This window comes from Myodes glareolus, chromosome X (assembly GCF_982192425.1).
Source record: "Myodes glareolus chromosome X, mMyoGla1.1, whole genome shotgun sequence".
NCBI lineage: Eukaryota > Metazoa > Chordata > Mammalia > Rodentia > Cricetidae > Myodes > Myodes glareolus.
The window spans coordinates 11846600-11861306 of NC_142053.1; the positions used below are offsets into that span (position 1 = coordinate 11846600).

The 14707-nt window shown below is 41.3% G+C and overlaps 1 protein-coding gene across 1 annotated transcript; it reads right to left on the minus strand.

Moving 5' to 3' along the window:
* Nucleotides 1–312: 312 nt before the first annotated feature.
* Nucleotides 313–6017, minus strand: LOC125415464 (melanoma-associated antigen 10-like). Its single transcript, XM_048457716.3, has 3 exons — nucleotides 5832–6017; nucleotides 3447–3542; nucleotides 313–1672 (listed from the first exon to the last, which is right to left on the minus strand). Exon 3 carries the CDS (start codon nucleotides 1605–1607, stop codon nucleotides 690–692), a length of 918 nt encoding a protein of 305 aa, XP_048313673.1. The 5' UTR covers nucleotides 1608–1672; nucleotides 3447–3542; nucleotides 5832–6017; the 3' UTR covers nucleotides 313–689.
* Between the last annotated feature and the right edge of the window lie 8690 nt (nucleotides 6018–14707).

Sequence of the window (14707 nt, forward strand, 5' to 3'; positions counted from 1 at the left end):
ACCAGAAGAGCCCTTTGCAGCCCTTCCTGTACTGGGGCTTGTGGTCTAAAAGATCTTCTCTCTTCCCCACAGGGCTGCAGTTTCCACACTCACCCTATCTACAAAAAAGCATGGATCTGGCTTCTTCTATGTACCAATTATCCATGGGTAGAGAGGGATCTGGTTTCTCCTACATCTCATTGCTAACTCAGGACTTTGCAAAGATCAGGTTCTCAGTGAAGGTTTTAGGAAGAGATTCCATTTAGCTTACTTTAGTTTTAATTTTAATTAATTAACTGGAACGAAAGACTAAAAACAGTAAGTCGATCAAAATTATTTTATACTGTTCTTTATTTCTTTTCCATAGTCCAGGAAAGTTTCAAATTTAATGCTTTCATATCTTGTTACATATTACAAATTAGAAAACATTTTTGTGTGTTTTCAAGATAACAAAATTCTCCTAACCTGGATCAACAATAAATGCATTACTAATGTCATTTCTAACCTTAAAAATCTCAAGCAAATAAACCTTATAGTATAAGTAGCAAAATCTTAAAGAGCCTTCTAATGTCATATGAACAGAATAGTAAAAACGAATGGCTCACATTCTTTTCCCAGCAGGCCACTACGTTTCTGCTCTGCCTGCCATAATATGGGATGGAAACCATTAGTGTGATAGAATGTGTGGTGCTCAGAGCAGGAGTAGCCATCTACTGAACTTCAGTGGCGTAGGCCCGCTCTTGCTCCTCCCTCAAAGCCTCTGCATACTTTTCTGGGTAAGATCTAGGATCCTGCTTAACAATATTGGCATAAAATTCCAAGACTTTCATCTTGGTGGTTTCAGCATAGGCCCTTGGGCCCCATAGGAACTCATAGCGAGGAGGACAGCTGTTGGGCACCTGTCTGTATTCCACATAGCCTTCCTGCACAAAGTCTTCAGTAATGAGGCTCTTGGGCTCCCCAAATATGAAATGATTCATCCCAGAAAACAGGCCTAGGCTATTCATCACATCCCAGAACACCTCCTCACTGACACAATTGTCCTCTATGAAGATGATACACAGTACAATTATCACCAGGCCTGTCTTGGGTACACCTAGAACCCCATGCATCATCCCATCATAGGTAATCCCAAGGGCAGGAAAAAGGAAATATGCATGAACAAAAGGGTCCACCTCCATCATGTCAATACCAAAGATCAACATCATACACTCAGAGGCCTTACTAAAGATCACAGAATAGTACTCCTCATAATCTCTCATGGCCCTATTCATCATTTCTGCCTTGGTGGTTAGCTCCATCCTTCGAAACTTAATGAGCAGGAATCTCACTAAATCAACTATCTTTCCATTTAGTATACTCTGTTGGTAAGACTCGGGCTCAGCCACATCCCCTTCTTCATTGTCAGAGGCTTCACCAGATGATGCCCCTCCCATGATAGTGGGAGGAGAGGAAGCTCTCTCAGCACTCTGGGGACCAGAAGACACATCCCCTGAGGAATTGGCAGTGGCTTCTGCCTCCCCTGCCTCAGTTATGGGGATCTGAACATCCTCCAGGCCACTTTCCTCCCTTTGGGCCTGAGGGCTGTTCTGGAGGTTGATGCTCTGGTTGTTCTCAGTAGAATCCATCTTGAGTTTTCTTGGCAACAGCAGGCAGGCCACTGTGCAGGTCACAGAGATGAAGACTTACAAGCCTGAGGAAAAAAAGGAAAAATGTTTAGGCAACTCTAACTCTGAACCTGAGGCATCTCTCAAAAAAGCTTGCTACAGGAGTTGGTTTGGCTGATACTCTAAGGTCAAATGACTATAGTGCTGCATACACTCTTAAAAACCTGAAAGAGGAAAAGACTATGGTTTCTGCAGGCATACTGTTCATCTTACTTGAGGCAAATAACCAAAAGCTCTGTATCTCTGTGATGCAAAGCAAGAAAGTAGGGTGCCTCACATGCCATTTACCAGGTCCTAAGAAATTTGGGCTAACCAGGTAGCCCAAATTAAATAGCCAGACTTTCCTACATATGAGACCAGTTTGAGCCTCACCTGAATAAATGTATAAAGGAAGAGATTGTTCCAGGTGACCCACATGTCTGTATTCCTTAATACTAGGCTCTATGTTTTATGACACAGAGGGAAGTTGAGGTGAAGGAAGGGAATCCAACCAAACTGTCTAGGTTTTATCACTGCTGACAGGAGGGCAGGAAGGTACTGAGTCTCTGTGTTGGGCTGATGGGACTCCCTCATGCCTCACCTTCATACCAATGTACCTGATCCTCCCCTCTGATTGAGTCAAGATGTTCTTAACAGTACTTTCAGCTTCTTTAGACTAATGCCTGGAAATAACACAGGGAATTCAGACTTATGACTTTGCACAACACTGCTGTGGAGAAAGAGTTTCAAGGAAGCCTTTTTTGGAACCCATGTTTGTGCTATGGGGTGGAGTTCCCTCCAACCATCCTATGAGATCCTTACTAGAACTTGTCAGATCCTAAAAGCCCTGTGGTTAACCAAGGTCTCCCATTCTGTTCACTTTTCTCCCCTCCCTGAGATTACTAAAACCCTGGAAAGCAGGAGGCATTATGCAGCTCCTTGGAGGACTATATCTGAAGTCAAGAGAAAATGTACTATACAGACTATATATGCCATGGGTCATGGCTCAGGGCCATTAAGTGGCTTTCTTACTTAAACTAACTCAGGGAAGAGGTGAGAGTTTGAGGGTAGACAAGGTCTAATGTAAAGGAAAAGTCTCAAGAATAGGTGAGATGAACTTCAGGTGGACTTAGGGAACCCATGTCGCAGAAGAGATGAGCCCAGGTCATGAGGTCATCATGGCAGATTCCACATAGGCTTGGATGAGATGTGTCACCTACTCACATCTCCATATTTAGCTACCTCCTCTGAACAGACATTAATCCTAGGATCAAGTACATCTTCACCCAGAGAACGCTCACCAAAAGGTATGCAATTAAAAGTAAAGCCTCAACCCTAGCCGCCCATTCAGGGCTCTCCAGGCATAGGAACTGAGCCATATAGACTGCTGTTCCTTGTTAGTAGATGTAGGGTTTCTTATTACCATTAGTCCTCACTGATTAGAAGTGTCAGTCCAGTCCCTGGCATCTAGCCTTAGCCCCCTGTCCTGAAATATTTGGTTCAAAGCATCACCCCAGCCCCTGGCCTGGGAGCTGCCTTGGTCCAGAGGATTCCACCTCCAGAAAAGCCCAAGTGCTAATGTCTCCCCAGGGAGGGTCAGGACCACTCCCACTGGCTATTTAGGCTGCTGCTGGAAAAGGAAACAACATGGTCTTCCGGTTTTGTGTGGTTCCCTCCCCTTCTCTCTTCCCTTCGCCAAGCTCCCAGCCACCCAGGAGTGCTGCAGTAAGTTGGCATCTTTTATTTGGTCTGATTGGAATTATTTGTGTTGGTGAAGAGGCTTGCCTTAAGAATATTTCTAACATTCACCACATTTCTTACCTGGATTGCTGACAGACACTGGACACCTCCCTCTGGCAATCTCAGGTGGTTCCACTGCTGCTTTGGTGATACCACACAATGTATGGGCTCACCTGTCTGAGGAGGAAAAAGAAGTGAGGACAAAGTCCATCTTGAGATCCCTAGGGATTTATCAATATAGGAAGTAGAATGAAGAGGTTTCCTCTTTGTCTTGAGGATTCTGGAGGTTTTCCAAATTTTCCTCATATGGCCCCTGCTGACCCTTGGATCCATCATCCAGGCCCAGGCCAAACCTGATCCCCACTTAAATCCATGAACAGGATGTTAGAGATGACATTTTTGGTCTCCAATCTTTCACAGAACCATTATGGGCTGACAGTTTATAGGGGAGAGCATATACATTTATTTTCATGTATAATATCAGGTGTATCTTTGTTCCTCCTTTAGGATCCTGATACTGTACCTCTCCAGATCTAAGGCCTTACTCCTCAGAAGTACTCTGCCCTCATCCTACAGGGTAACAAAGGGGGGTACTTGAATCTTATTACTCTTCCTTGGCCCTGCCAGTAATTAGGAAAAAATGGAAGCCCACCTATGATCTAAAGGGCAAGGATCTCTTTTAAACATTTGGGTCCCACTCAGTGCCAGGATGCACTAATTGGGAAATCTCTACCTAGAAAGTGTCTCAGCAGTGCAGTTTCTGCTTTCACCTGGATTGATAATTTAGCTATCTCCCCACAAGGAACCTCATATGCATATGTGTGGGGTAGAGCAGGAACCTGTTGAAAGTCATCACCAAGGCATCTGCTGAATATCAGAAAGTTGGCACATGGATCTAAGTTCCCCCAAATCCCAGGAGGCAGTAACTGAAGATAGGGGAGGGGCTCATTCTCACACATCAGCCTTCCTTTGTAACAGTATGGTCAAAAGTATACATGTAGCTTTTATCTTAGCCTATCTATCTGGAGACTGGTTTCTCAAAGTAGACAATGTACCTTTTTATCTTAGCCTATCTATCTGGAGACAGGTTTCTCAAACTACTTTCTGCACTCATCTTGATGGACAGATGCCTGGGCACCTCCTCTTTATAGAGTCTCTTCTACACTAACTCATTGGAGAGTGTGAGAAAGAAACGAGTTTCCCCAAGAAGACCCAGTAAAATTAATGCTTAAGTTTGTTCTAGTTCAGTGATTCTCAGCCTTCCTAATGCTACAACCATTTAAATATAGTATTAATACAGTTTCTCTTTTATGGTGACCTCCAACCATAAAATTACTTTTGTTGCTACTCCATAACTGAAATTTCACTACTGTTATGAATTTTAACATTAGTATCTGCGGTTTCACATGGTTTTAGGTGACATCAGTGAAAGGGTCTTTTGATTTCCAAAGGAGTTACAAAATAGTAAGTTGAGAACCACTGATCTAGATCCCTCTGTCCCCCCCACATGTGCACACAGAAAGTGAAAGTGAAGTCATTATCTAAAGAGACCTCTGAGAATCTCTCTATATTTGTCTCCAGTGAGCACATAAGCAAAGGGTTTATTACTAAAAGAGGATCCCCATTTGGTACAGTGCTCATCACAGAGGTATAGCTATAATATTGTGGGACCATCTATCAGAATTGGAGTTTTCTAAGTCCACTATCCAGTCAGACTTTAATCCTGGAGAAGAACTGACTTTTTCCTCATAACCCTGAAAACTTGCCCGAGCAATCCCCAAGGATGGGCTTATACCTACAAAAAGGCCCCACTTGAAGCCAAACTAACGCTAGGCGTCAGACTCCATTATTTGGGGTTTTTCAACCTTGAACGAAAACTTTGAGCCCACACTCAGTTCTCACCTGGGCTCCAAAAGCACATCAAGACCGGTCGTCTCCCTTCCAAGAACCTCACAAAATGGCTCTGAGCCTTTAAAGTACCCGGAAGCAGAAAGCGTTGACTAGAGTTCCGTCTTCCGGAAACCTCACAAATGGCAGTGAGCCTCCCAAGTACCCGGATGTGGATAGTGCTGACTGGAACTCGGCCTTTAGGAACTTCACAAAATGGCTTGAGCCTCTGAAGTCCCTGGGTGCAAAAAGTGCTAAGGACTCCCAGCTTCCAGGACACTCACAAAATGAATCTGAGTCCCTTAAGTCCCCAGATTCAGAAGGCACTAAGTGTACTTAACCTTTTCCAGAACCCTCACAAAAGGGCTGTGAGTCTCCCAAGTCCCTGGATGCAGAAAACCTGGTGCCCTGTCTCTGAATTGCCTAAGTCCCTAGATGCAGAAGGCGCTAAGAGTACTTACTTCTTCCAGAACCCTCACAAAAGGGCTTTGAGTCCCCCAAGTTCCTAGATGCTGAAAACCTGGAGTGCTAGCTCTGAATTGCCTAAGTCCCCAGATGCAGAAGTCGCTAGGTACTTACCTCTTCCAGAACCCTCACAAAAAAGACTGTGAGTTCCCCCAAGTTCCTGGATAGAGAAAACCTGGTGTGCTGGCTCTGAATTGGCTAAGTCAACAGACGCAGAAGGCGCTGAGTGTACTTCACCCTTCCAGAAGCCTTGCAAAATGGCTCTGAGTCCTTAAACTACCAGAAGGCGGATGTGAAACAGTGGGGAGGGGAGCATATCCACAAATCAGCACTGAGGAATCTTCTAGCCTCCAGGAACCTTACAAAAGGGCACTGACTCATCCAAGTCCCCGGATGCAGATGCGGAAGTTTGGGTGCATGCTCATTGCTACAACACTGCCTCGATTTTATTTAAGACCCTCAAAACAACACAATGTAGCTTGATTATTCAAGCCTCTCCATCTAGAATGGGTTTCTGATATCCATAGTCAGCTTCTATCTGGACTCAAAAAATCACATTGTCCTCTTCCCTCTGGGAAACTGAAATGGCTCCGATGAGCAGAATCTCCCCACCCCCACCCCCGAGGGAGATGAAAGGGATACTCTCAACAAGTCAGTCCAGTTTACAGTAGTGTACATCAACCTGGAGTAACGATATTATCTGTTGTCTGGCTATCCAGAGCAGAGTTTCCACATTCCACTCTCAGTCCTATTTTTACTCTGCAAGTCAGGCACCCCTCTTTGCCTCCAGGAATGACAGAAAACAGTGCCTATTCTGAGGACAGAGCAAAGAAAATAGGAGGGTCTCATTTTTCTACGTTTATTCGAACTAAATCTAGACTGACCCTGGGGATGACACTGAAATTTGTGGGGACCTCCTGTTCTCAAAGGGCCACTGTAGTCTACCTTGAGCTCTCTGTTACACTCTGAAAATACCATAGGGAATGGCTGCTCTTGTCTAGGAAAAACACAAACTAATCCTTCATATCCCAAATCCTTATATGTGGATGTGGAATGGTGAGGAAGGGCTAATTCCTGAAGTTAACACCGAGGGATCCTTCAAAATTAGAGTTACTCAAATATTGTTAAAACTTTCCTAAGTTCTCTGAGGAAGATTCATAAACAAACATCAAGTGAGTGTTTCTTCTGGTTAGTCAGTTCATTTGATGGAGAACTGTCTATCTATAATGGGGCTTCTACAACCCGCCCTCACCAGTCCCTCTCCACTTTAGGAAACTTGGAAGGTATCTATCATTCACAGAATACTGGGGTGGAATTAGGAGTTGGGAGCTTATGCACACTATATGTCACAATTTGATGTCACACTTATCACAGGGGATCAGTGACATTAATTATCCCTCCATGTAGAACAGAAGTTTTACAGTCCAGCCTAAACCCTCACCTTAACTTCAGATGACACTGGCACTTTCCAATCTAGGAAACTAAAAATCTGGTTTCCTGCAGACAGAAAGGCTAAATGGGCTATTCATAGAAGAGGGTTCCAGGTATGTGGCAGACTTACCAAACATGCAGTTCCATTATTTGGTAGCTTTATCTGGAGTGGGGTTTTCTCAGGCTACCCTCAAGCTCTCACCTTCACTCTGAAAGGACTCAGGCCCTCAGCACACCATGGACCTTAGAGCTTGGCTCCTATTCCCACAGTTCACAAATAGTGATGTAGGGGAGAGAGGATAAAATGTATTTCTGAACCCATTTTGTGAAGTCTGGAAAACATGGCTATAGCCAGATTATTCAGTGTTAGTTTATGTTGGCTGAGGCCCTCCAACCCATTCTTGGATATCTCTTGACTCTTGCAAGTGCCCAAGCTCCTTCTGTTCCATATACCTGGCATGTTGAACTTTGATTAATATACTTACTTCCATAAGTCTATGTGACCCCACTCAGTGTCCACCTCACCTGAAAACATGCCCAAGTCTACCCTGAGTTAGCATATTTCATTCTGCGTCCCACACTAGTTTAATCCCAGTAGACTTTGGATATTCTCCATTTGGGGTTTTCATGTGCAAATGTTTTCTTCTCTAGAAGCAAGACATAAAAAAGAGCCCTTGCACAACTGTGACAATACTATTTCATCCCAGATTCTTAAACTTTTTTCCTGCTCTTTGCAGAAGATTTTTTCCCTCAAGAATGTCTTATAATTCATCCTGTTTTGACTAATATTTCCTTCCAGAATTTACTAAGGCTTCTTACATTCTAACATTCAAGTTGGAGCTCAACAACTCCTGAGAATGTGGTTTCATGACCATACAAAGTATCTAGTGCCCCTCTACCATGACACCAATCCCCTGTACTGTTTGATTTCTCCACAGGCCACACTAACTCTCTAAAATTATTTCATTTGTTGTATGCTCAACTTCTCTGTGTTAGAAGAAAACTGTTAGTCACTGGAGAATTGTTCTGCATCATTTGAAATTTAACCTATGTCAGTGCAGGAAACTCTGAAACAACGACAAACATACTAAGCAGAAAAACTGTGGCTCTAGAGTCTCACACACACAATAGAACACATTTGAGCACAGATGCAGGAAAATCTTCTCCAATACTGGCAGAAACCCCCTTAAAACACTTATCTCTAGGCTATGGTAGAGGATGCCTCTTGCTCTCTGCTGCCATCTTCTCATCCAATTGAAGATGCAAGAAGCAGCTCCTACATCATATCTTTGGAAACACTGTTGCTTCCATGAATGACTGAATGGAATTTACGTTTCCAGTCCTGGGGATCATGTATTCAGCTTTTCTGCCAACACAGGATTCGGGTCAATTTTTTCCTTAGCATCATCTAGTCCTTATTTTCTTTCAATCCTGAAACCTTAATAAAAATAGGTGTTTGGCAAATGATTTTATCTCTATTTCCACTTAATTTTGATCAAAGAAATATGTCAAATCATAATGATCCCTTCTGGTTACTACATGAATATATTCTGTCCTGCTGTTGTTAGGACAAGAATTGTTGAAGCATTTATGAGAAGGAAGTGAATGGCCATCACCTGTATAAATCAATGACCTTTCATTCTTGTGTACATCTGACTCCTTCATTCAGTTTTCATACCTGTAACACATTGATAGGGGATTGCACTCCCCTATCACATGACACATCAGTCCCTCTTCAAACATTGGGAGACTATGCTGCAGTGTGCCCGCTACTTTTAGTTACTTTCTACAGCTGAGTATCTGGGTAACCCAAGAGGAAGCTCTTATGTACTGCAATCATAGAGCTTTACAACTAGCAGCCAAGTACAGTGAGGATAGGTCACCTTAATTAAATTGTAGTTTCCCTCCTTACCAGAACTTAGGAGGAAGGAAAGAAAGGCCACATTTAAGAAACCCTTGTTCATGACTTAAAATTGCTTGAAGGTATTAGGCAGACTAAGGATTCGCTAGGCAATGACAGCACAGATGAGAATCTAAGTAACTCTGCCAGGCTTCATGGAAACTAGATCTCTTGCCTCACTTCCACGTGCTTTGTTTCCTGGAGCTTCTTCAGGGTAAGAACTGAGTGTATCTCTCTATAAATGAGAGAGCAGTAGTTCATGGATCCAGCATTCCCTAAGCTGTTACTGTGGCCAGGGAAGCACACTTGTGCAAACAAGAAAAAACAGCTCTTGCCTGAGATGAACCCAGAGGTTCTGTGTTAGCACAGATTCTGAGGAAACAGGTATAGCCTCAGGTAACTCCTAAGTGCCTAACATGAAGTGTGTGCTGGTAGATGGCAAAATGCTACAAGAATCTAGACAAAAATATCTAAATCTCTCTAAGAGACAGTGAGGGTGACATTTAAGCTGTGTTATTAATGAAAGGGGCATCTAGGACACGATGGGGGGATGGAAGTATTTTGAGAATTCTGGTTTAACCAGTTATGTCAGGAATAAGAGTGTACACAGCACGGCAGGACCCTAAAGGTGGTGTGTGCTGTGCTCAGTTTGAAATTCGATGCTGGTTCCTGAACACAAGAATGCTTGGCAAGGGAAATGGCTTAGGTATGGGTTGAACATGGATATAATTCCAGTCTACAAATTGAACCAGTGTGTAAGGAAGAGTGGAGGGAACAAAGCCAGGAGTCTGGCAGTGTTATCCAGTTCCTCAGTAGGGAGGTCAGACAAGAGATGTGGACTATCCTCAGGAAGTCAGCTAGAAGACTTTAAGGAGGAACATTTTTTTTATAGGTATTGCAGAGGAAGAGACTTGGACCTTAATTCCTAAGTCATTGTTCATGACTCTGTAAGGAAGCATGGGAACAGATCACAGGGATATTGAGAGAAACCACTGTTACCAAATGTAATAGGGAAGACAGGAAAGCTAAATTTTGTGGACATATTGGACTGTGTCTCAGAGGACTTGTTACTTTAGGCAGGAGGCCATGGGAATAAGGATTTTTCTCCTCCCTTAAACATTAAGTCTTAACAAAAAGGGGTCATTGGCAGTTGTAGATAGTAGTAGGGCTTGGAGGAAGGAAGGATGGCTTGAAATTTGTAGCCTTTCGGTATGAATCTTAGCCTGAGGCTGCCTGGATCCCAGGAAGAGTCCATGCCTTTATGCCTTGTGTGGTTCTGGTATGACATTATTCCTGAGGAAATATGACCAAATAATAGGGAACCAAAAACAATCTAAAGAAAGTCTACTACCTTTGGTGAATTAATGAGTTTTAATGGGGTTACACAACTCAATATGGGTGCCTTCATTGCAGCTCTGTTGCTAAGATAAAACACCATAGCAAAGGAACTTGTAATAAAAAGGATTTATTTGAGCTTATGGCTACAGATAACTAAGACTCTATCACCATTATGGTATAGATACATGGCAGTAGGCAGGCAGAGCAACTGCAGTAGCAAGCTGAGAGCTTATATCCAGAACCACAAGCCAAAAGTCAAGAGAACACACTAGAAGCCACCTATGGATTTCAAAACCCAAAAGCATGTCTTCAGTGACACACTTTCATCTCCTAAACCTATGTAATATCTACAACTCTAGACCAACTATTCAGATTCCCAAGAATATAGGAATATTTCACTCAAACTATAATATTCATATCCCTGAGCCCCAGAGTCTAATGCCTACATCAGACTGCAAAGTGCATTTAACTCAACATCAGAAAATCCATAGACTTTCACAGCCTCAACAGTGTTTAAAAGTCCATAGTGTCTTCTAAGACCAAAGGCAATTCTTTTACACTGACTTCTCAGGAAATTGAAAAGCAAATTACATACTTATAATATACACTGACATAGAATATATATTTCTTTCTTTTTTATAGAAAGATGAAATAATTTTCATGATAAGAACAGATTTAAAACAATTTTAATGGTTATAGATACTGTATAATCTTACAGTAAAAACTGAAAGCAGAACATCATGATATATGTTTGTAATCACAAGACAAGGGAGGTAAAGACAGGAGCATCAGGAATTCAAGATAATTATTAGTTGCATGGTGAGTATGACCCTAGAAGGTAACATAAGATTCTATATTAAAAAGCAATCAACCAACAAAGCAAGCAAAAACAAAATCTTTCAAAACAAGCAAAAATTAATTTAAAAAAAGAAAGAAAATAGAACAAAGGTAGTCTCTAACATATATTTATGAAAAATTGATTTTAAGCTACAATATGTTCAGAAATTAAAATGATAGCATGTGGAATTTGTAAAAACAAATGTATTAACAGATAATCAACAAAATATCTAAATATATAAACCTTGCCTTTAAAGAAAAAAATCTAAACAAAAACGTAGCTAAAAATAAAAAAGAGAGTAATAGCTATGAATATATATACATATATATGTATATATATGTATATATTTCTATTATAAAGCAAGGAAATAAGGAATCAAAACAAAGACCAAGGCCAGTAGGGCAAACACCAGGGTTCCTTGACCAGTGATGGAGGTTTAGTTTCAGATATCAAATGATAGAACTCATCCTGCTTTGTCATATGCAGCTTACACTTCTCTCTTTGGCTCCTTTTATGACCTGTGAGAAGCTATCTTTGACAGATGTCTGACTCTGGCATCAGCAACATCCCCACCTGAACCAAGACTTCACTTTCACAGCTCCACACAATGGCCAATCGTGGCTTTGTAAGGTATTCCCCTTTACACATTTCCTGGCCTCAACTGCCCTCTAAATCTATGGACAAAGAATACATAATACTCTTACTCATTCATCTTTCATGTCTCAAAAATCAATACCACGTGACCAATACTATCAAGTTAGACTGCCAGCTTTGGATGGAGCCTTAGCCCTTAAACCATATGAGCAGCAGCCTTTGTATGCAATTGTTGAAAACCCCCTAAGCTCCCTTTTATAAACTGGAATTTAAGCTGGGTGAAGTTTTGCTCAGAGAGTAACTTCCTATTCCAAATCTCGATTAGGAAGCTTCTCCTTAATGAAAGAGAGAGTCTAACTTCAATGATACAGTTCCTCTATCAAGGCCATATACCTTAAAAACTCCATATGCTCCACATACAGTGTCACCAACTGGGTAGCAAGTATTCAAAAACCAGTGCCTTTGGGGAATATTTTTTCATTCAAATGACTATGCATTCTAACACGTTATAATTCAAGGATATTCAGATTTTATCCTTATGTGCTGAGAAATGATAGTAGGAAAATTGATTCAAAGCCTTCATTTCTATAATTATATTATGACATTTCTGTATGAGCATAAAATTTATATTTTCAATAAAACTACTGTAATTACTAATATACAATATTCTCAAATGTGGCACCATTCAGGTAGCATTTTTAGTGTTGTATGTTGAGACAGAGTGCATAGTGCAAAGTGCACATGCTGTACGTTCAGGGCCAAGCCTGCAGTGTCATCTTGTAATGCAACATGTGCAAGCTCAGACAGAAAATGTGTCAGATTCATTACATAGTTTCTTTGAATTAATTTTTATTGCTGTTATTTAGGAACACTTATAATTGTCCCTATTTTTATGACTTTCACTATCATTAATATGACTTAAATAGATCTTGACCTGCCTACTATTTAATAAATCAGAGTCTGAAATGCCTATGTGACATTACTTTAGGATGTGTGTGTGTGTGTGTGTGTGTGTGTGTGTGTGTGTGTGTGTATACTTTTAAAATATGTACTTTGGTATATGTTATATATATACACACAATATTGCTTTAATATTATATATTCACACATATACAATTACAATGTTGAATGAATTTTTAATTCAGCCACCTAAATAAATAGAAATGGTATATCATAAGAAAAACAGCCAAGTAGGAGCACACTATCTGTCATTAGCTCTGTTACCAAATATAAAAAATGTCTCTGAGAATAATTCTTTCATCTGTGTAGCTAAGACACTATAAATAGTACATTTATAGAGGTTTATATGTAACATATTTAGAACACTGCTTGACACATTGTTATGACTAATGAAATATCAGTAGAGCCAAAGTAAGTAGTCTTTAGAAGGATGGAGTGGCCAAAGCTGTCAAATGTTAACAACTGAAAGTATTAGATAGGGACTGCAATGTATTCCTTAGGTTTAGCAGCAAGGATGATTACAATTTTGTAGGAATCTTTCTCAGTGGAGAGACAGGTTTAGAAGAAAGAATAGATGAATTAACCATGAAAAAGTGGAGAAAATAACAATGAACAACCACAGTCATATTGTGAGCAAGATTTCTTTAAATATTATGTCTGATCTCATTCACAGTGATTTCTTTCTTGAAGCTGAGAGAACTGAGGCTCTGGAGGCTTAAGTAACACCAGCAAAGTTACAGTTAGCAATCGGTATAACAGGATCACAAATACAATTCCTTTTCACACCCCCCATTCTAGCACAGAGAAATGTTAGAAAGGTTTAAGGCATTTATTTAACAACTTCCTCAGATTAGAAGATACTGTGTACTTTAGTTTTCTTAGCACCAGGACTGTGAAGAGAAAACACATAATAAAACATTTTTCAACCTTGTATAGCTGAATTGGAAATCTAGATCTCTGAACCCATTCCTCTCCACAAATGCTGTGCTGGTGAAGGTTTTTTAGATTCCCTCTAATGTGTCTGTAAGGCAGTGCTGATACAGCTGTGGTTCCCTGAGGTGCCCTTCTCCATACAGTGTGAAATATTTATCTAAAATTAAAGAGAACACCCAGTCAAGGAAAATTTAAAGTAAAGGTTTTTCACAAATGAGACCAGAGGTCAGGAAAAACATAGATTTTTGTCATTTATTTAGAGATATGCCCTTGATGTGGATCTTTTCTTTCTTTTTTTATTTATTTATTTGTTTATAAAAATTTCCACTTCCTCTCCTCCTCCCCATAACCTCCCATTCCCCCCACTCCCTCTCCTCCTCCCTCTCCAGTCCTAAGAGCATTCAGGGTTTCCTGCCCTGTGGGAAGTTCAAGGTCCTCCCTTCTCCTTCCAGGTCTAGGAAGGTGAGCATCCAAACAGACTAGGATCCCAAAAAGCCAGTACATGCAGACAAAACAAGACCCAGTGCCGTTGTCAATGGCTTCTCAGTCAGCCCCCATGTCAGCCACATTCAGAGACTCCGGTTTGATCACATGCTCGTTCAGTCCCAGTCCAGCTGGCTTTGGTGAGCTCTCATTCGATCAGTCCCCTTGTATCAGAGGGTGAACACACCCCTCGCAGTCCTGATTTCCTTTTTCATGTTCTCTCTCCTTCTGTTCCTCATTTGGACCTTGGAGGTTCAGTCCAGTGCTCCAATGTGGGTCTCAGTCTCTATCTCCATCTATCGTCAGATGAAGGTTTCCTCTGGTCCTGCCTTTCTTGCTCACATTCTCCCTCCTTCTGGAGTCATTTGGACCTAGGGAGTAAGTCCAGTGTTCCAATATTCGTCTCTGTCTCTATCTCCATCCATTGCAAGAAGAAGGTTCTATGGTGATATGCAAAATATTCATCAGTATGGTTATGGGCCAAGGCCAGTTCAGGCACCCTCTTCTCTGCTG

Bases quoted from the DNA above. Each gene is read 5' to 3' on its own strand.
- LOC125415464 (XM_048457716.3), bottom strand. From the start codon at position 1,607: ATGGATTCTACTGAGAACAACCAGAGCATCAACCTCCAGAACAGCCCT.